At 44.3% G+C, this 22,527-nt stretch overlaps 6 protein-coding genes across 6 annotated transcripts; 4 read left to right on the top strand and 2 right to left on the bottom strand.

The window, feature by feature from the left end:
* Positions 1 to 4,685: 4,685 nt before the first annotated feature.
* FOIG_16285 (uncharacterized protein) lies at positions 4,686 to 5,063 on the top strand (the record flags this gene model as incomplete). Its single annotated transcript, XM_031217719.1, has 1 exon — positions 4,686 to 5,063. One exon carries the CDS (start codon positions 4,686 to 4,688, stop codon positions 5,061 to 5,063), a length of 378 nt encoding a protein of 125 aa, XP_031052583.1.
* A 1,331-nt stretch (positions 5,064 to 6,394) lies between these two features.
* FOIG_16284 (uncharacterized protein) lies at positions 6,395 to 7,564 on the bottom strand (the record flags this gene model as incomplete). Its single annotated transcript, XM_031217718.1, has 1 exon — positions 6,395 to 7,564. One exon carries the CDS (start codon positions 7,562 to 7,564, stop codon positions 6,395 to 6,397), a length of 1,170 nt encoding a protein of 389 aa, XP_031052582.1.
* Positions 7,565 to 9,276: 1,712 nt separating this feature from the next.
* On the top strand, positions 9,277 to 12,229 carry FOIG_16283 (uncharacterized protein; the record flags this gene model as incomplete). The annotated part of the gene is made up of 3 exons (XM_031217717.1): positions 9,277 to 10,566; positions 10,603 to 12,159; positions 12,182 to 12,229. The coding sequence occupies 3 exons, from the start codon at positions 9,277 to 9,279 to the stop codon at positions 12,227 to 12,229; spliced, it is 2,895 nt and encodes a 964-aa protein (XP_031052581.1).
* Positions 12,230 to 13,586: 1,357 nt separating this feature from the next.
* Positions 13,587 to 14,157, top strand: FOIG_16282 (uncharacterized protein; the record flags this gene model as incomplete). Its single annotated transcript, XM_031217716.1, has 2 exons — positions 13,587 to 13,924; positions 14,070 to 14,157. The coding sequence occupies 2 exons, from the start codon at positions 13,587 to 13,589 to the stop codon at positions 14,155 to 14,157; spliced, it is 426 nt and encodes a 141-aa protein (XP_031052580.1).
* A 1,801-nt stretch (positions 14,158 to 15,958) lies between these two features.
* On the top strand, positions 15,959 to 16,897 carry FOIG_16281 (uncharacterized protein; the record flags this gene model as incomplete). Its single annotated transcript, XM_031217715.1, has 1 exon — positions 15,959 to 16,897. One exon carries the CDS (start codon positions 15,959 to 15,961, stop codon positions 16,895 to 16,897), a length of 939 nt encoding a protein of 312 aa, XP_031052579.1.
* Positions 16,898 to 20,228: 3,331 nt separating this feature from the next.
* FOIG_16280 (uncharacterized protein) lies at positions 20,229 to 22,303 on the bottom strand (the record flags this gene model as incomplete). Its single annotated transcript, XM_031217714.1, has 4 exons — positions 20,229 to 21,124; positions 21,174 to 21,407; positions 21,450 to 22,072; positions 22,122 to 22,303. The coding sequence occupies 4 exons, from the start codon at positions 22,301 to 22,303 to the stop codon at positions 20,229 to 20,231; spliced, it is 1,935 nt and encodes a 644-aa protein (XP_031052578.1).
* Between the last annotated feature and the right edge of the window lie 224 nt (positions 22,304 to 22,527).

The raw sequence follows: 22,527 nt of genomic DNA, 5'->3' as shown, positions 1-22,527 counted from the left end.
ATATGTCTGTTTATACTTATTAGGATTATATTTGAAATAAGGACAAGCTAAAGGGAGGTTATTATCCTTTATCTTACTGCCTGTTATGTCCTAAGTCTTCTGCATTGCAGTCACGAGGCGACGGCTTTAATCACTGGAAGAAGTTAACGCTAAACTATAAGAGGTTTCACCGAAGAAATTTAACCCAGATCCTCGCTGAAATAGTGACGATGAATCATAACTGCCATCAGTGGTGCTTCGCCGACCTACATAATAAGTTTTGGCCATTCTGTTTGATAGAACTAAAGTCTGAGCCCAGGACCTATAAGTCGGTCGTACAGGCAAGTTAGACTTAATACCGATTTCTAGGGGGCCAGCACCAGTGCTTAATCGCCTCTTGTTCTCACGACTGGTTGGGTCCCCACCGTCCTATTTATGGATATAACTGGTATTAATGGGGAGATTTAAAGGATTTTCTTTATATAGGTATATTATATTTAACCTAGAGCGGTTATAGAACCAAACCAGGCTTTACTTTACCTCGGCAGCTATTACTCTGCAGACCAGAACTTCACTATCTGTTTTAACAACTAGCATGCTGTTTTTAATGATGTCGAGAAAATCGTGAAAAAACAGCAAATAAGCCTAATATTAATAAAGTAATACTACCTACTATTAGATATCAGGAGAGAAGGGGAAGCATTAATAATTTTAAGTTAATACTTATATATACTACCTCAGGCTTAACCTTGCTATATATATTACCGGTTTCTAGAGCCCTAGTAAGCTTAAAATAAGTATTATCAGCTTCGAGGTTATTTTACTTATATTCTCTTAAGGCGAAAAACTCCATAATGCCCTCCCAACCTATCAAATACCACATAAGGAACTCAAGATAAACACACCCCAACGCCTATATATCATAAGACCTTAATAAGAGTCTATTAGGCATGTTAAATTCTAGAGCGCAATATATTAAAGAGTTTCCTATGCCAGCAGGAGAAACATTAGATTAGGATCTTCTATTATAAAAGCATATAAATCCAAAATTAGCAATCTCTAAGACTTTAATATTAGTATTAGGCCCGTTATAAAACCAAAGGATATTTTCTTATTTAATATCCCTATATCTGCCATAAGACTATAATAACTATAATTACCGGTAGTATAGCTATAAGGCAGCTTTATAGGCATAGTTATCACTCTGGTTAGGCAGAGGCTTATAGATAATACTTAACCCCTTAGCTATACATTTACACTATTTAGCTACCTAGAGCCCATAACGGCAATTAATAGATAGGTTGGGAAATATAGCCTAATATCTTTGTAGGTTTATATTTACTTATAGGAATAAAAGATAATAGCTATTCTTATATTTAAATATAGTAAGAAGCAAAACTATATATTTTTAACCGCTTAACCGCTTAAAGGTATCTACCTCTCTTTAAAATATTTTATAACTATAAGAATAAAGGCGCTTAACCGCAAAGGCAGAGTCAGAATTATAAGCTTCCTGCAGGATACTAATTAGCAAATCTTAGTCAGTGCAGTCAGAGTCTTATAAATATAGCAATATAATAGAAGTTATGGTGCACTAGGTGGATCTTAACTTTAAAGATGGATCCATAGCCTCATTAGAAATCCTTATTATCCTCTATATTAATATTACGAGAAGAATCCTTAATAAAAGGGAGGATAGTTTAGTCGGCAAGGAAATAGGTGCAGATAGCCCGCTTATTCTCCCACGAGACAAAAGGCAACATCATCATCCACTAGCACCCTTTAAATAAGTCTATTAAGAAGGGTAACCGCTTATTAAGACCTTCTAAAGGTCTATCAGGCTAGAACTTTTATCTTAGTTTATATCAACCCTTATATTCTCCCTAAACCTTAACAAGGGGCAGGTTAAGATCCGTGATATTATTTTCTATAAAAGTAAAGACCTCTTATAGTTACTAAATTAATATTAATATGGCAAAGATATATCAGAAGGATAGTTCTCTGTAATTTCGCTGCAATCTTAGGTATATTATCTTTACATAGAACTATGCATTATTATACAATAAATGCAATATATATTCTCTAAGTATAATAGATATAGAGTCTTCTATAACTATTTTATTTAATTTATCTAAAAGAAGAAAGCCTCTAGACTTTTTATAGGCGTATTAGCATATAGCGCCTCTTAACTGCTGTTTTAGTGACTTGATTTCTGGTAGTATTAATAAAGGTCCTAATACTCCTGCAGGAAAGCCAGAACTGTTAAAAGCTTCTAGCTGCTTACTGTTATCTATAGTTAAGTATAGAGACCATATTGGGTCATTGAGGCTCAGCTTATGACTGACGGACTTATCTAGTAAGCCTGCTGACCCCAGATATGAGGTCTCACCAAGGGGTAAGGGAGTATTCAGTCGGCTAGGTAGGATAAAATTGAAAGAGGGGATGGCTAGAGAACTGCTACCATTGCTGTCGTCTTTAAGGCCCGACATGAGACCTATTAGTGGTTCCATACTGTATTAAATCATGGTGTAATAGACAGAAGAACAAAGTGGTATTTGGGCAACTCTACCTCCAGTTTTATGCCTCATGATGTCAGTTAATTCGGCTACGCGTATTGCAACAAGATTTATGCGCAACTGCGTAGTTCGCAAGCTACTATCTGCTCTAAACGATCTGGCCTGAAAACAAGGCAACTAGTTTGCCAGATAGGCCGCACAAGACTACATCTTCTTACCCCGCTTTAAGGCCTATAGCCCGCGAGAGAATTATTCTTCTTGGACCTACTTATACAATGCCTACATGTACGGGCTCTCCGAGCGGTACTTTTCTGTCCAAGATTTATTTGACAATAAGCCGATTACGTTGCTTGACATGTACCCCTGGGGGCATGTCCACGACTGTTCGTTGAAGCAAGTCCTGATTGACAAAGGACGTGATATTCTCAAAGCGTGACTATTGGTTGCGCGGCCGCATTAGGCATAGATGAAAATGGACTTGGCTGCATATTTTCAACCCCCATGGAAAACAATCCACAGGTTGCAGCGACCCAGCCCTCTGCAGTTATGCCAATCCAAGTCAACTTTCTGCGCCTAGAGCGGCTACTCCGGCAAAGATTGACTGATATTGCAATACTCCCTTTTCGTCTATGATGCAGCACCAGAAACGCGCTTTGGCCATACATAAAACTTTTAGCGGCCAACTAAATTATTACACCTGAAGAAGGGCTACTTCGTTCTGCTACGCGCTAACGCATAATTACATAAGCTCAAAGGATACCAAACTACAGCACACCATTACAGAAAAGAGCACTGTGGCCGGACGACAGGCAATACAAGTGTGAAACGTATAAGTGCTTATATCGCCATCCTCATAAGCTGGGCCTTGGTTCTGATTAAATGAATCAACCGGAGTTTATCTTCCCGCAATTCACAAATCCTAAGACTTTTGAGTGCAACGTCAAATATGTCATTTGGGGTCGGCGTCGGAGAGTTGTCACTGGCAAAGGCATCTGGAAAGTCACCTCGCTTCTCCATGCGGAGGCAGTTGACGAATTTGAGCGTTTCGAAAGAGTACGCTACGATCTCGAGAAGCCGAGTAGATTTATTTCATCTTTCTCTCATGACTCACAACATAAGAATCTGTTTCGTCGAGAATCAAGAGCAATCAACCAACTACTGAGCGAGTTTCGTGAAAAAATCAGAAATCTCCGCCCTTTCCTCGGCCGACATCGTGAAACGAATATACGAGGCTGTCTTTATAAGATCAGGTGGCCTCTCCACTCAAAAAAAAACTTGAGCAAATCCGATAGGACCTTGTATCTCAGTTGAATATTATTACCATAAAGCAGCAATTTTTCCTAAAGTTAGTTATCCTCTGAATAGTATGTGACTAGTGTCTGGGAAGCTTACTTTGATATCAATAGCTCTGCTAGAAAGCCTTTCATGGAATATTTCTTTATGAGGAACAGTTTTAATCTTGAGGATCCATTCGGTGTCTTTCATAGGTTTCACTTCTTTTCTGCCGTCTCTTGGGAGGTATGTAATTTATCATGTCTCTTGGTGGCGTATAAATAACTCTGCTATCTAGGCACTATATGAAATCCTTCTATGAATCTTCCCTCTGGGTTATCGTAGATATGAAATTATCCGAAGCCACTGCTACCTTTTGCATAGAAGTGGCTCTGATTCTGAGATTCTGTGTAATAGTCCTGGCATCAGGCCTATTCAAGATGTGATCAAGCGTCGAGAGCTTATCTTAATGAGTGCCATCTTTCTAAAATTGGAAAGTTATGATATAGAGTATCTGGCATATTAGTATAAGAGAATCGTAAATTTTCAGGGTCAAACCCTGGAATGGTACGTTGAGATAGTGCAAACAAGTCAAGAACTAATGAAATCTGATATAGTACTAGTACCAACAGGAGGTATAGTTTGTGGCTTCGCTTTCATGACTCATATAGCGGCCAGCCCGATCCCCTCACTCAAGCTGCTCTTAATAACATAAAGTCAAGTGGTAGGGCGCCGTTCATGTTTCGCTTTCTGGGGCCAGGGGACCAAGGTAGAAGCCTAGGGGAATTAGTACGCAACAGGATCACACAAATTGGCCCCATTCCACCAAGGCAAGCAAGGGCAAGAAGACCTAAAATAAGGCATTTTCGCAGAGTGACACTTTGCACTTCACAATGGCCTGACTTTTCTCAGAACCTTATGAAAGAGGTGGCCAAGTTCCGGCTAAGAAAAACTGCACAAGGTCTCCAACGTATGAAGCAGGTTCTCGACTCTGAGGATCTTCCATTTGCAAAGGCCGCGGCATTGATTAACACCCGTTTCTGGCACGCTCGAAGCAATCAAGCTTTATCAAGATTCGTTACTTTATTGCTTCTAGCGTTGACTAATAGCGTGCTTCTTGCTGTTTGGTCACAGGATAACACACGACTTCTGGATCAGTTTGTCTCTCGAGTGGCTGGCACAAACGACTTTCTTAGCGAATCTCTAGAAGCTAAATGCTTTCTTTGGATTCTGTGGGAGGTGTCGCAGCTCGAGGCTAAAGTTCTTTGCTCTTGCGCAAAGCTGCTGGATACCTAGACCTGCTCAGATAAATTTACAAGGCGGGAAACACCTCTGACTAAAAAGCTTTTCAGTCTACCGCATATAGCTCTTCTACTTCCTTAGAGACTTATAGTCGATTTACCTAAAGACATCGTGGAGTGGTTTGATGAAAAACAACCACTCTACCTCCCTACCGCCGTATAACAATTGATTATGAGATCCGGAAACATCTTGCTCCATTATTGCCTCCACTGCGGGCTGTCGGACTATGCTCCAGCCTACCGAACAGATCATAAACGGATCATACTAATAGATCGACTGTGTCTAGATTGGATAGAATAAGCACTATATTCAGGAGGAGAGATTATTAATCAAGAGCTCACTAGGGCACAACTAGAGTCTCTGATAGAAGGAGGCTATATCTACATAGTACATACGGATAATAAAGCTTTCTGCGTGTCATACTCGGGCTTCCCGATATGCTTGATGAGCTACGACATCCAGGAAAGAAACTGCGAGGGAACGATATACTGGATATATGTAAGTCGCACACTGCGTAGAAGGCCTTGGCCACTCTACCGACACCTCCAAAATACAAATACTTGATGGCTGACTTGAAACATAACCTACTTCAAGTCATTACATAACACCTTGTCAATAGATAGCTTCCCGGCTCCTTAGAGGACCAAGACCGGCGAAACAGTTTAGCCCCATCCAGTTCCCACCGGAGTTTCGTTCAGGCTTGAGAAGCGGACTGTCTACCTGACTTCTAATGAATGTTCTGAATCAGCTATCGACAGGCTTTCGTGAGTAGTTGATAACGGTTAACCGCAAGCACGATGGAAAGCACCACCACCATGAGACCTATCTTCAGCCTGCTTATCTGCAGTCTGTCGCATTTGCCGAACTTCACCTGCATGGCCGTTGGCTCTCCACCCACACGCTACTCATTTCCGAATTAAGCTGGGTGACCAGAAAGCCTAGCTATGGGATTCAGTGGCTCAGATACCTCGGAGCCCAAAGTTGGAAGGCAATATTGTTAAGTGGCCCATCAAGTCTTCTCCAGCTCCAGCGTCTAGAATTGTTAAGCAAGAGGCGCTACTCGCGTAGCTCCATGGGGGTACCGATATACTGTGGCGCCATTAATAGGTTATGCGGGCTTCGTATTATCTTAATTAATGTTGTAAAAGACATTTCTACTTATACACTATTAAAGGGGAGTCTTCTAGCCTAAAGGTTTAAGATCCTATAATATATTAGTATTTAAAGGATAACTTATAACAAGTTTACTAAATATAAGCATCAGTATTCTAGATTTATTAGTTCCTCAACTTATAATCTTTAAATATCTAATAAGAGCTTATAAATCATCTTCCATAGTACTGGTTATTCATTGTCCAACTTCCCTCCCATTCTTGAAACCACGGAATTATCTGGTCGTCTGCATAGTCCCACGTTTCGGGCAGTTGGTATCCGGCAGGAATACGGACGCGATAATTCCCTGGTGCCATATGGTAGAACCCCTGTGGCTGTTGATCACGGTCCATCTTGGCTATCTCGACATAAGTCCAACGGTCTAACCGGTCGCACAAGAATCTTTCCCAGTCTTTGCACCCACGACCGATTTCGCCATTTGCGTATGCATAACGAAGTGCACAGGAAACAGGCCCGGGCTGCATAGTAACAGATAAGTGCCGATCAGTATCCATCAACTTCCATACCACGGAATAGACGCTCCCCTCGAGGACATGGTCAGGAGTGTAGTCTCCTGGTGGTTCATTTCCAAGTTTGATGATTAAAGAGCTTGGTCCGCCAATCTGATGACATTCCTTGCGAGAAATGAGTCGAGTTGTCAAATCAGGCCAAAGCATGTCCCTTGTCGTCCAACCCCATTTGGCCCGTTCCCGGAGTGATTTGCCAAGGGCATTGTCGAAGGGTTTGAGATGGTAAAACTTGTGAAATACCACGGTTGGAACTGGAAGCAGGGAGTAGGCTTTATTCCAAGATATAACATTCAAACCAGCCGTCGTAAGAGCTTTGTTGATGATTTCCACGATGGGAGAATCGGGCGTAGCCATGATGACAATATACAGATCCGGGGTATTGTCACGGCGGAATATTTTTTGTTCCGAGTCGGCTCTGTATCCTTCATGGGCAAGCAGATACTTAATAAAACCCTGGCATTTGGGTCCCCGTTTAATATATAGAAGCAGAGAGCTAACTTCCCAACGATGAAATTCGAAGAAGTTGCGGACAAAGTCTCCTGCAATGAGCCCGTCATGTTCTCCAAGCTCCTTTCGGAAGCGCATCGGGTCGTTGACAAAAGCTTGCAATTGCCTCGTGATGTTGAGCAGGCATGGTGACTCCGTCATGTAATCCACCAACCAGCGCAGAGATCGGCATGATGCGTGCAATGAGTATATATCTGCGATGCCGAGGTGAAAAAGAACTGTATCTACTATGGTCAAGTTCGGGCTCTGCGACTTATCACTTAGTAATTCGATAAGGTTTGAGGCAGGTCTTGTGAAGGAGGCCATGATACTGGGTTGTGTGTGGATTTGTATTCTGATGGTCGAGGATTTCGGAATGTTTGCAGTAGCGGGGTAATAAGTCGCCGGCATGATTATTATTCCGTTTGCTGGATTGGGGGGCGGATAGAAAATGATCCAAGTTATGTAAGATTCTTCCGATGCATATTGCCTGCCATGCTCAGATGAATGTGATCGATGACGAATAGAAACGTCGGAATGATGTGAATTAACATTTGAGCGCCCATGAGTCGCCCAATGATGGCGCGCAGCGTTTGCACGCGATATGTAACGCCGTTTCTCACCACTGTGGTTCCAACAGCCAGAACGCCGAGGCTGTTCTGGCCTTGAAGAAAAATAAGCATTGCAATGATACTTGCTGCAAGAGTAGCCATAGAGTGGAAACTAGCCGTGAAGGTCCTTTATACTATTACCATGCCAGTAAGCGCTGATTTGATCAAGAGGGTATCGAACCGGCTTCGGTCACATTAGCGAAAGAGCTTCAACGTTAAGAAAGAGAGTTACTGGTTCCACATAACGCGATCTGCTCAGAAGCCTCTATTGCTCTTCCCCACGGGCCAGGGATGGTGATTATAGTGTCAAGCTGGGGTTGTGACTGCAGTGAAAGGAGTAGCCATCACCGAGAGTCGGAGTACCGTACGACGCATTTCCAACCGATGCTGCTGTAGAGACTGTAGTGGAATGTCTGTCGCTTTGTTGATGCCGTTACTTCGGACATGTGAACTTCACAGGAAGGATGTAGTAGCAGATCCAGCTGCTGTTGAGCCGAATGGGTCGTGTGCTTCGGAAGAAGGGAATATCGGGATTCGGAAAAGGACCAATATCAATAGCTACAGCGCTCAACTGCCTGGATTCAAGTGTCGGGTGTTAACTCGCCCCAGATGCAGGTCTTCTGCCTTTAGCATGAAGTCACACCATCTATCAGCATCCAAACCACATGGGCAACATTCCGGCCGGGATATCCTTGGGCTACTGGTAGGTACACCTGCCTGCCGCATAGGTCTTTCTCCCCAACTAAAGATCGTTGAAAACTTACACAATTATCCGAGACACGGAATATATACTCACGGAATTCCGGATTGTCTTCGCACCAAATCAATCAGATCAGACCAGCTCGCTCACTGCTTCAGCGCTACCATTGATACTTTATACTGTGAACGCGGAGGAGATGATGTCTCTCGACAGGTTAAATATGCTCAACTTCTCAATAGTACGTCCGCTCGAGATCACCGTTCGGGGAAAACATGGCGCGAAAATGTGATTATAAAACTGCCCATCGTTATTGCTAATGCATACAAATTTTCCCTGTTCCCGGCATTCAGCCTTGCCGTCCCTCAGGATTTCAATAGATTGTCCTGATCATGTCACTTATTGTAGCAACGACCCCGCTTCCTCCTACGTCATGCCTGTAGTAAGCTGAACAAGGAATTTTAGTACGTAATTAATTATTGGCCACCCAGATGTTGGAGCCGCGTTTATTGGAAGTGTATTGGCGAAAGGATCATACGACTCATGCTGCGGGAGGCCCACCAGAAACGCAGTGGAGGTAGCTTCCGTGAGGGGATGGAGCATAATTGCCTAGTATATTAACAGAAGAATCTTCCCCCCTACTTCTTTCAATATATCGATATAATAGTAAACGTTTATAACACCAATGCACAAGGAATAATTTGTTTTCATTCTCAAACTCCGTCCAGAAAATGGAAGCGCGCAAGAAACGGATAGAGGCACTAGCTGTTATCGATAGAATTCCTGTTCACAGCTCAACGTCCTCTTCGAATCCATACAAGACCCAACAGAGTGTTGACAAAATACGCTTGAATGAGGACCATCAGCGTTCCTTTCATCTTGAAATATCTATCCCGGATGATGGTGATCGAGATTATGCATACTCTCACGAGTCACCACTTCCGAGAAGCTTCGACGAAGACATGTCTCCATCATCTTCACTCATAGATGCAATGGAGGAGCTTTTCATAGATTACAGTCAGACAGAAACACGGAACACTACAGCCAATCCCAAATATGGTCAGCTCACTAGGTCTTCGGTAATGCGGAACTGCGAGATAAGAGATCATCGTCCTGTAGAAGAAGATCACAAAACCTCCGAGGGAATTATGCCGACAGAACCTTTTGTTTTCACATGGCGTACGCCTCTCCTTTATTATTCGGCTGTGGTATACACGTACACTAATCATGAGCCAGCGAAATGCCCCTCAGGGATGAAGAACGCGCCGATGATAGCCAAGTGGGAAGTTTGCCGTATTGCATACCATTGTTCTTTGAGCCCAGAAGATGTACCCCTGAAGTATCTCTCACAATGGAAAGATCAAGACGTCTTCTGGAAAGACCTGAAACAGCACAACTGTTTCCGTGATAAGGCTTTCCCAGCAAAGTGCAATAGAGAAGTATGGGACCAAGGCCATGGACAAAATCCCAACGAGGAAAGAGCTGTAGAGTATAAGGCCAATCTACGTTTTTGCAATCCTGACAGAAAACCAAAGCTGGAGCTTGAAATACCTGTGCTTGGAAAAAGCTCCAGACTTCGCCGAAAATTTGGTTCTAATCGTTTTATAGAACTTCAGCTGCTCTTTGACGATGGATGCGCGACAATCCTCAAAAACAAAGACGAAAGGAGAGCACTAGCCAGGTGGCTAGTCCAAGAGCATCATCCATTTCTGTCTCAGACATGGGTAGCTTGTTACATCGAGGAAATAAGATCAAAAAAAGGGAAATCCAGCTCAGTTGCACCCAAGATAACCGGCAAGCGCGTTGTTTTGTTCGGAGAGCACGTGGTAGGACTCAACATTGGCTCTACTATGTCTGCTAGAGCTAGTCAGATCAATCATCCGTCAGCTTTGACGTCAGTTGATTCATTTTGCGACAGGTATGATGTACTGGACTGGCTTTTACAGCTGGACTCCAACGCAGATCAACCTTATATTAAGCTCTTTCATCGAATTTCATTAGGTAGCATCACCATGCCCTTTGTATGTTTTCTACTGATATCATTGCTAATACACCAGATCATGTTTGCAGGCCTAAGCAAAACAACCCCTACTGTGATGCTTATGGAAAACTCTATTCGGCACATACATACAGATATTGAATCTCCAAATGGAACTCCCATGAACGATGGCATCGGAAGAATTTCTCACTTGCTTTTGAGTGAGGTGCGGGATATCATGGGGCTGGACTTTCTCCCAACAGCTATTCAAGCTAGGATTGGTGGCGCTAAAGGGCTCTGGATGATGGATTCAACTCCTTATCCCCCAGACGAGCGCTGGATCGAGATATATCCATCGCAGCGAAAATGGGAATGCAACTGGTCTGATCCCGCCCACCGAATCTTGGAGGTGGTTTCCGTTTCTTCTTATAGGGGACCAGCCTTTTTAAACCTTCAATTCATTCCAATCTTGGAAGAGCGAGCAATTGATCGAAAACTCATGCGCACAACTCTTTGCGAACGCATAGATAAGCACATTCGTAACGACCTGGGCAATGCCAAAGCAGCCATGGAAATACCAGAAGCCTTTCGAAAATGGATCCATGAAACTTCCTCCCCCACATTTGTTGACAGCCAAGATAGCACATCATGGTTTGTGGGAGGTTTGCCTGCAGACTGGCCCAAGACGATGAGTTTTCTTGCTGATGGCGGTTTCGAACCAAGGAGGCTCGAATTCCTAAATTCCTTGATGTTCAGTCATCAAAAAAAACGTTGGGAACAGATGGAAACCAAACTTCATATCAGGATTGCCAAGTCAACTTCCGCACTGATGGCTATCGACTTCCAGAGGGTTCTGGCACCAAATGAAGTCCAGCTGTGCTTTTCACCAGCATTTGATGATGGGCAACAGACCCTTGATGACCTTGGTGGATTTGACGTGCTCGTTGGTCGCTGCCCAGCACATCTACCAAGTGATATTCAAAAGGTAAAGGCTGTGTTCAAGCCAGAGCTACGACACTTCAAAAATGTCATCGTATTCTCTTCCTTAGGTGATGAGCCACTAGCAAATAAGCTCTCCGGAGGCGATTATGACGGAGATAAGGCCTGGGTTTGCTGGGACCCAGATATAGTCGACAATTTCAAGAGTACTGATGTGCCGTCGCCGCACACTTTCAAGGAGTACTTCCAGCCCAACACTCAGACGCTAGGCAGTCTAGCATCCCGATACGGCAAGCCTCACTATCTGGACATGTTTCTGGAAGAAGCCTTCGACTTTCATCTCAGTCCCTCTTACATGGGCACCTGCACAGGGTATAAGGAAAGCCTAGCTTATCATGAGGGCAGTATCGGAAATGAGACCGTCGTCAAACTGAGCATGCTATTAAGTGCGCTTGTGGACCAAGAGAAAAGCGGATTCGAATTTGACGAGAACATCTGGTGTCGCATCAAGGAAGAGCAGTGTGGTGGCAAATTGTTCCTGAAAGCTCCAGCTTATAAAACCGACGACTTTACAGCTTTAGCTACCTCGAACCATATTATCGATTACCTCAAGCTTGCAATACACCAGCGGATACATGATGGGATTAGAGAGTTTTCTAATTACCGAACAGATTCTGGCATTGGATATGATAAGCCGGTGCTTACCACGTTTGATTCAGACCTTGTCAGCTATTGGAACGATTTTGAGAACCAAGCAAATCAGATAACATCACGACTGGATCCATCTTCCACATGGTTCAAAGACTTCCGGTCAAGTCTCTTTCATGAAATAGATGCATGTAAGAACTATTGGGTGAAGACGATGTCTGGCAAAAAACACTACCTTACCAAGGTCGTCCCTGTCCATGAACGGTGGAAGGACATCTTACCGACTTTTCAAAGTGAGTCGCTAGTTGCATCTCTGGTGGCATCCTCACTCGATAATGGGGTGTGTCGCTCGAGAGATTTAGGATCTTGGGATCTTCTAAAAGCCAGTCTCACCTTTAAGAGGCATCATACACATGCCAAATTTGTTTGGTACATAGCAGGTCGCCAACTTCAATTTATTAAAGTATGCAGAGGAAGAGGCGGTGATGAGAATGATGCACTACTTCCAATCCCTGTGGTCTCGAGGATGTACAGAATCTTGCGTCCAGATGCAAGGCGAATAGAGAGGACCCTTGCTAGTCAAGAAGAGGACCTTGAAGATGCTTGATAATAAGGTGGTTGTTCAATTGGTCAATTTGTGTACCCAAGGACCTGGAAGGCCCGAGAAAAGAAAATAGCTTCACCAGTTCATAAAAAGCAAGGGGAGGGTACCCATGTGAATACACATTCAGAACATTACACCGTTTGAAGTAAAACTAGGGAAAAAATGAATTATATATGGAACAAGAGGAGATATTGAATGGACATAAGCGCCTATCACTGAATAAAAATCAGAGTAGTGTTATAGACTTGTTATTAATGACGGTAAAAATATCAAAACCTAGGTCAACTAGAATCAACACAGCCTTTTTTACTTCATATTTGTATGTATCTGCACCCTCCCTAATTCACTTTCTGCTTTTATAACACCAAAGAACTTTTCCTAGTCTTGTAATGGTGTTTGTTGGATTCTGAATAGAACCAAATCTGGGGTCAAGGTTCAGCTTCATTCAGAAAGTTAATTAAACCACATCACATCCCCTGACTATAGGGCAACCTGACCTAGCTCGATTTGGGCCACGCTTTCAATACTGCTTTTCCACATCACTCACATCACTCTCTTGCGCACAACAACACTATAAAATTGCCTCAAGGTAAGGAATTATCGCCATCTTTACGATCTCGCATTATAGCTACAGAGTATTTTTCGTAGGATTCAGGAAATACCAAAATCAACGATCCGGTCAACTGTTACACCTGAAAGCCTAGAGGCATCTTTGACAAGAGCTCTGCCGGGTTAGATAAGACATCTCTGGACAAGGGAGGCCACTATATGCTAATATAGCCAGATACAAAAATAGGAGAAAATATATCTATTGTCCCCACCACCTATTCTATCTAAAACCTTCAATCACCCACTGCACCTATCACTTACAAATGAACCACTCCGTCGGGTTCGGGCTACTGATCGGCGCCCTCGGAATTGTCATTACGGCTAACAAATACGTTGACGAATGCAGCGCGGCCCATGCTACCTATACTGAACTTAGCCCAAGCGACTGCATCCACAATTGTGTCAAGTGTCTTGGCCATAACCCTCATTTTGGCAGTTTTACGGAGCCTACGGCCTGCCCCAAGAATGCTGCTCCCAACCCCTCTGCCCCTACCCCTTCCGTTGTCGTTGTTGTTGCCGCTGGTCACCAAGTTACACCTGCTCTTGCCCTGGTCCGGCGGCCCTGCTTTAGTCCGGCTCTTTCATTTTATCCAGCGGAGGAGTAAGTTCTAACTCATTTCCTACTCGGCATGTACATGCCTTCCTACAAATACCGATTTTAGACTAGTACACAGCAGGTCAATTGTCAGGAAGTTGAATTCACGCATAAGAAATATGTAGGTATGCCAATGATACTTCCCGCACAGCCAGCCTCAGCCATTGGCAGACCTCGAGGAGCAACCTTTCCAATGCCATGCTTCAAGATACGGCCAAACAGTTCGCAATTGGCTATAAATGTGTTATCATTCTTGCTGGTCGTCTTTGGCTGATTCCTAATTTGCTATTACGATCCAGTACGATGGAAGACGTTAAAGGGTTGAGTTGGCTATCGGCGCCGCATCGGGGCTGATTGGCCATATCCCATAGATATTTGGATCGGTCAGAACGTCCGAACTGTCGTGAGTATCTTCTGGTGACCGTATACTTGAGTGTAATTATAGTGAGAGATGAGAAGAATGGCCTGAGTGTCTCGATATTCCGAACAAGGCGGCGGTCATTGGCGCAACCAATGCAGAGGTAGTCTTTGACCTCTCTGTATCATTTAACTAAGTCGAACTCAGTTGAAGATATCACAGCGTATTCTGGGCGTTCCCAGTTCCGTCAGATCTCTGTTTCAGGCCCTTTGGAAAAGAAAGGCGGCGTTGCACTTGTGCTGGCAGCACAGCACTGCAGACAGTAGGTCCAACTGCGGTGCCTAGCTCTTAGTATACCTAGCATGGCCTGCGACGAATGATAGACATCGGGATGTCTTTTCAGCAATCTTTTCACTGCGTTCCTTGAACCGTGAAGTAAGACATCCGTTGATGGCGGTTGTAGCATTATATTCCTACACAAGCTAAGCACAGTCTACAACCACTATGCAACGTCATGATGAAAAAGGAGTATGAAAGGTGCAAGCTCCATTGCGTTGCGAACCTTTATCCCGCTCTGAGATTTTGGACGAATCTTTTGAAAGTGGGCCCCACAGCGACAAGGGGAGGTCTTCGCTAGCGACATCCAGCGATCCGGGAAGTAAATCTCCCAATATATTATGTCTACACCGTGTAGCTAACCTCTCGTTGATTGGCGATGCTGGGGGCCACTTGTTCACCGTTTTTTCTTGGTTACCCAGCGGCCATCCATTTCTCGACAGACTCCAGCGGCTCCCAGGCTCCAAAATTGAGTAGACTGTAAAATCTGGATCTGAAACTAGAGAAGCAGGAAGACGACGAGAAAATACACAAAACTCACCAATGAGTCAATTAGTAGTAGTCACCGCCAACAAACGATGCTTGTAAAAAGCTGAACCATATATACCGCTAGGTTAGGCTTGTATCAACGATAAGCAAGTCTGATCCTATTCATCCTGGTAACCAACGATAGGAAACACTTCTCGCGACAGTCCCATTACTCATAAGAGACCGAATAGTAGGCATTTTCTACGGTTTAGACTACGATGGTATCCAGTTGACTCCGATGGCTTTCTCTATTTATGTCCCTTTCACATTCGGTCTGCATAAGGACCTTGGCCAGATGTCTGATGTCTAGCAGTCATTGGTCATCCGGCAAAGCACTTACCAATGGGCTCGGTCACTTACTAAGCGCTTATGATGATTTCAATGAGGCCATTGATGTCTGTGGTGGAGCAGTAGCGCTTGTGACAGCTAGTTTTAAATGCAGTGTCATTAAAAATCCGGATTTTGTATGGAAAATCGAAATTTTGGTAGTCCAATAAGTGGGGGTAGGTGGTATTGCTCGATCATCATTGTTAATCTAGCCATTTTGACCCATTACAATGACTTGGTCACCCGGGAGGTTCCTTTCTCGGTACGAAGTGGCGATGTTGCTTGTGGAGTTTCGCGGAGTTTATAGTTATCACCGACACTTTAGAGTAGTGGTAATTAGCAGTGGATACGATTTACTCTAATTGTCTCGTCCCACAGTAGCGGAATAAATGCTATAAAATAGCAGTAATTTACGTATTTTGCTCATTTTTGCTTAAAACATATTCATTCTTCCTTCGCGTCATACCACATTCTACCCCTGGTTCTAGATTATGGAACACTTTACCATCTCCCTCCAACATGGAGAAAAAGTCACAGGCATTCACTGCTTACCTGCTCGTTCCGAGTCTCCCCTCAGCTCTCGTCCTTTAATTGTTGCCCTCCATGGTGGCGGCTACGATTGCCACTATTTCGACGCCGACTCTAAACATACCGCGGCTATCTCGGCCAATGCCTATGGTGTTCCGTTTGTGTCAATCGATCGTCCATGCTATGGAGAATCAACTTCGTTCCTCCCTGTTCCAGCTGATTCCGACTTTGTGATGGAGACGAGTGTTCGACTACACAAATATATTCTACCTGCACTCTGGGCTGAATATGGGGTCCCCAGTGAATGCAACTGCATTGTGCTCTTTGGTCATAGCCTTGGCAGTATGTTTACCATAGCGACAGCAGCTATGCATGCCAAGGACGAAAGTCCCTCTTATGTACTAAGTGGAATTATTTATTCCGGCCTGGGCGATATCTGGCAGCCTCATATGATGGAAAACTTTCTCAAGATGTCGCTTGACCCCATGGGCCACGCATTGAATTCTCCCAAGGAGAAAGATGCCACTATGTTTCGCTCAAATACCGTGGACCCCAGCATCCTCAAGCTTACGGAGCAGCTTGATGCACCAATACCATTGGCTGAAATTCAGAGTTTGCCCGAATCCTGGCTTCCCAGCTGGAAGGAAAAATGGGCGGCACATATTCAAGTTCCCGTCATGTACGCTTTAGCAGAGCAGGAACCATTCTTTATTGTCTCGAAGGAGAGATTGCAAGTATTTACTGAATCATTCTCAAGTAGCCTTCGGGTTGATGGCAGCTTCGTCCTTGGAGCACCCCACTGCATGGAGCTGAGTTTGTGGGCGCAAGGATGGTATGCGAGGGTCTTTGGGTTTGCAGTAGAGTGCTCTGCGCAACGTGAATGGCAGACAGTCAGCAAGTAGACGAATTTAACACATCTATCTCCTGTTCCTCTTTCATCTCTTTTCACTGTGTATCTTTTTTATTGCTGTGCTCTCCTTGATAGAGGAACACGACCTCAACAACCCTCTAATGCCCTAGTGTGTGATAGACCCGATATAGATTTCTCGGTTCTAAAGGTTACCCCGAAAGGAAGCTCCGCCATGAGGCGTATAAGCAAAGGTCAGATAGAACACGAGACTATGATGAGCATGTGTCTTCCCAGCACTGAACTCCACTTACATGGTTGCTGCTATACGTTAAATTACCCCCTAAACCACTATCCACTCTGAATGTAAACCTGACCCCTAACACTCTGGGCTTCACAGCCTTGAGAAACTCTTTCCCTTATCCTAGGAGAGTCACACTTATCCATGCCCTGTAAACAAAGAGTTTTCCCTACCCAATCTACTGCATTAATAAGCGTAAAACTCCTATCTATTCTCTTATCCCCCTGGAGACACAGCGTCACCTCATCCCGGCCAAATGATATATTGGCTGAGAAAGAAACACTGCTAAGCTTGAGATTGAGCCGGAAGATGATATTAACACGGGGAATTTTCTGTGTACTAGAGTATATTACGCCCTTTAGTATATGGCTAGAGCGACAGAGGGCCGAGGTGCTTAGTAATAGGGTGTTCAATGCCCGCGAGATGAGTAACATCTAATAAGGTCTAGACATCACTACTAGCTTTTTGCATAATAACAGACACTCATTTGCAGCTCATACCTAACTTCTTTGGGTTAAAAGCGATGCCTATTAGGAACACTAGTGAATGAGAGATTATGGCGTTAATGTTTGCCTGAGTTAGCCTGAGGATATCTATCGCTGTGTAGGAGTTTACCTAGAAGCTAAGATGCTTATCCAGGGCCACTGAGAGGTCTATATTAGCGCACGCTGACCCATTGAACGGCTATTTTGTGGGCTAAAAATGCACTGTGATGGACTGAGGGGCACGCCGGAATATGTTATGAAGCCAGTCTTATAAGATATCTACCTTTACCAGGGGCACTGTCATGACTGTTTCTAATGGTAAAGCCAGCGGTGGTGGTAAGTAGCTGAGCTGAAGATAGTACAAAGAAGTTAAGCAGGCTGTCGGTCGGGATCGTGGCGTTGGGCATCAGGGCGCCGTCCTTGGGAAGACATTCTGGCACTAGAATAAAGCTATTGATATACATGGACGCAAACGCATCCTGAAAGACTTTTTTTAATGGTCCGGGTGCTGCTGGTGAGTGAATAATAGTGGGAATTAGCTTCTAGTTTCCGCCTTTATCGCTGCTATTAACTTCGCTTTTATTATCACTACTGGTTAATAGTAAAATAGTATCCTAGCTGGATGTAAGAAACTGAGAGAGGTACCTCCCGTAAGATCAGTATCTATTACTGTCCCGGTTCCTAAAACCCCCTTTAAAAAACTGTGTGGGAATCTCCTGTGCGTATGGCGAGTCCATTATATAATTTCAGTGACTATTCTCTATCCTTCTACCTTCACATACGTAAGCCACCACATTACAAGAGGGATTATTTGGATCTGTACTCGGCTCAGTGTCTAGCCCACTAAGCATCTAAGTGAACATATATAGAACGGGCTAGCTAATATAATGCTCATCGGAATGACTTATCTCAGGGACTGTGGACTTGGTTAGCCATGCGCAAATTACCCCCCTTTAAGTATCAGTAAGGTTATAGTTATTTGGAAGTTCCCCTTTTAACTCAGAAGTAAGACTATAAGTAATATCCTATAGCGGAATTAGATTGTTGTGTTACTTGCTTTGATGGATTATGGCCTGTTCTTACGCTGTATATATTCCCTTGAGCATGCGGTAGTAGAATTCCTTGATCTTGGGTTATATTTATTTAGGAATGTTAAACTATGCACTCCTAAGAAAGGTTAGCCACTTCGTTAAGAGAAATGGGTCCTTAGCAGGGTTTTAGGAGTAATATTGTATATATATCTGGTGTTCAGGTGAGTGACCATCTTCATCTAAAATAGTATCACCATATTAGCAAGTATTTACTCTGTCAGTGCTGGGAGAAGAGGGGCATAGAGGTAATTACTGGGTACGTAGATGATTATGTGTGTTTTCACTGCCCGAACTGCTAATAATAAATATAGGCTTTATATACTTTTATATCTTGTCTGGGTTTAAAGATGTAGCGCCCCGATGACTAAACCTTACTATAGGTACTGAGTTGTTATTGCTTAGGAGGTATTTTATCTAATTATAAATCCTCTCCTTAACCTTGCTATATGTATCGCCACCCAGGTAGTGAGAAACCAAGATGTTTGTGGCCTTCTGGTTGTTATCAATATTGAACCGGAAAAAGTAAAGAAAGTCATGGCCAAGCTGCCTCCCTATGTGAAAAGAAAGCATAGTGATACCTATGGCCTCTGTATGCGGGCACGAGATTTGCGAAACCCGTCTACTGTCCACGAACTTCACTAGCTCATTTGATGCCTTGGTAAGTCTTAGTAGCAAGCTCACGGTACTACAGCTAGGTGCATTGCTGGAGGAAAAGACGCTAACAGCCAGAGAATAGGAGTCGGATCCTGAGGAGGAGAGGATGCAAGCCCTGATTACATGACGTGGAACGGACAGCTATACTATTATATAGCATTGTACGGTCACTGGCGAAGCGACGGCTTCCATCACCCGAGGACCCTTCACGCTGACTCTCGTGCCCCATCCACTTCAAGGGGGCTTCACCCACAGCAACTTCTACACTGATCTGTATTGTGCCCTCGCACTCATGGGCCTGACGTACACCAATGCCTGGAAGTTCAGTGAGAGTCTGGCTATGGGCGACGTAGCTTTTTCCGCCGCCCTCGCTCACGTTCGTAACCCCTTTATGACTAAGCTCTCACAGTAGCAAAAAAGAAGCCCACTCCGGACTGGGCGGGTTTTAGTCGCGAGCCGAGATGGCAGCAGGCATGTTAGATCTTGTCTAGGGCCTCAATCAGCGCATTATATCACAGTGAAGGTAGTTCATCCACAGCCTTTAATGTGAACCGGTGGCATCACGCCGACTGGCAGATTGTCAGGCACAGGACTATATCAGCCTCTCACGCTTCTCGCCACACATATCATCCCGCCTCCCTGCCTACGCAGATATAGTGGCAGCGCGGTACTTGATGGCAAGTAACGGGCAGCTCTACAACAAGTACAATATCCCAGACAACCCGGACTACGCTCAAGTCTACTCCTGGGTGCTTAGCAAGCTACACCTCGGTAACATACAGGCCCACTACCTTATCCCGGGACCTTCATACCTGCCTGAAGAGATGATACGCTTTTAAATCTAAGATACTATATTTATCTTCCGATTTTGACAATCTGACTCCCTAGACCTGACTTAAACTGTACATCGATAAGTCCATTAGTGTTTGTTTCTGCATCCTCAGGAATTGTTATTACTTCATCGTCCTCGAAGTATTCATTTACATCACATGCTCTCGTTGAACTCGTCACAAAGACCTTTACCATCGCCCCTACACGTTTATTATAAACAAGCCGGCTGAGCCCCTCCATAGCCTTCTTAGTCTCATTAACAAAGTCTTCAGTTTCGATGTAGTTAATTCCGTCGATGAAAACGAAAACTGGAGTCTTCTGGGGCAGTGCAGCAATCAGCCTATGGAGCAGACGTCGCTGTGTCTTGAGTTGTATTTCGGGGCTCTGTTTCTTCAACTTCCCTACAAACCTTTGGTCAAGGCATGTCAAGTCACCAAATCTCCATTGTGTGACTAACTGGCCTATGAGATCACGGAGTAGTCCAGCGTCGTCGTATGGCTCACTCTCACTAGGGGTACTGAGGCCACAGAAATAAGTCAACACAACAATAGACTCGACTGTTTTCAGGCTTTTGGCCAACATGGAGCAAAAGAAAGAGGTTGGAGCAACCCGTTCCAGCGAATGGTTGCCATTGACAAGTAACATTCGCGACTTGGTTGATTGGAACCACTTGCTCAATAGGCTGTTGTTCATCATCCAGCGCGTTCGAGCCTGCTCTGATTCATCCATTCTGAACCCAGCATGAAGAATCTGGTCCAGTGGCAATTCGAAGGGAGACACAACAAGTGATTGTTCTGGACTATATGAAGGCTTTGGGAGAAGTAAAGAGAGCAACTCATGCTTAGAAATGTAAGCCACCGGCGAATCTTGATGGTTAAGATCTGCAGTCTGGCTTTTGGCCTTGAACAGCTGCTCAAACCCTATACCAGTCAGTGGGCAAGAAATATCAAGATAGGAAAAGATACTCACATTGGGCATTGCGGAACGAAACTCGCATAAATATCAAGAATTGGTTTTTCAGCGCAGTCAGATCTTGTCGGATACCATTTACGCCTTTGCCAATTTCGGCTAGCTTCTTGGTATTGCAAAGGCCGATGACTTCCTCGAATCGGGCTGACTTTTTCCCTACCTCTTCCAGGCGCCCTTTCAAAGGGTCATAAGAAGTTTGCTGTCCCAGGATTTTCAAGAATTCAACTTCTTGTACTTAGCACAAGTAAGAAACGCGATAATTGAATCAGGACTTACAGGTATGGTCTTTTAACAGCCAGTGGATCAGGCCCTCGATTGCATGTAATATCTCGTAATAGAGATCATATGCTGCTACCTGAAGGCTAAAATCATCCTTATACAGCTCTGAATACTGGCTAACTAAGTCAATCCTGTCAGGCAGCCTGTTGATGAGGTCGAACGATTCCTCGCGGAATTTCTTGGCGGCGGCGCATGCCTGTCCAGGAGAAGAGGTGAGTAATACTCGTACGGGTTTCCAGCAGGGTTTCCTCACCTGTAAAATGAATATGAGGCCAGTGCATATAATTGACGTGTACGTGCCGCTGGGAATGAAGTCGATATAAGGTTCAATAGCGGCTGGCTTATCTGTAGCCTTGCGAAACCACTTGTGCACGATCTTGATTCCGGTAGGATTTGAGTAGTGACTCTCGCCTTCACGGAGAGCAGACAGAACATCCTCCCAGTTGTGCTGCTTGGATATATTTGCACGTACTTCTGCCATCAACTTGTCATTGTCTCTGCTGAATGGTTTTGGCCATCTGGACTTTTTCTCATCGTCCTTTTCATCCTGTACACTATCCCATCGTTCCAATATTTTAATGAAGCTGTTGTTTTCCTCTGTTGCTCTCTGCTTAGCATTCCTTATTATGGTCAGTCAAACATCAAAAGCGGCGCTGAAATGGCTCTTACTCAACAGCAGTTTTTTGTTCGTTGACAAATTTCCCCACAGCCTCGTCATAAAACGATTGATCGTTTTGGAGCTCGGGGACTAGGGATAACCAGATCACTTCGAGGGACTCGAGGGTAGGGTCTGGCAATCCGGGCCCAGGGGGGAATCGCCCATTATCAGGGACGTTGGCTTCAGTATCCATCTCGGTTGAGGGATAGAAAGTAGGAATGAGAGAGAGCTAAGGGGGGGAAAGTGACAACAATGAATTTTTGAGCCTCCTAAACTTCGTTCTCGGGGGACTCATCAGGCTCGGCAAACGATACCCACCGACCAAAATTGATGACCATCCAGTCATCGACGGAATGCAGGCAGTGAGTCATGTTCGAACCGTTTCAAAAGTTCTTTGCATAAATATTGAGGCCACTT

Source organism: Fusarium odoratissimum (genome assembly GCF_000260195.1).
Source record: "Fusarium odoratissimum NRRL 54006 unplaced genomic scaffold supercont1.73, whole genome shotgun sequence".
NCBI lineage: Eukaryota > Fungi > Ascomycota > Sordariomycetes > Hypocreales > Nectriaceae > Fusarium > Fusarium odoratissimum.
Note: the sequence above shows the minus strand (reverse complement) of the source record. Positions and strands in the feature narration are given on the sequence as shown.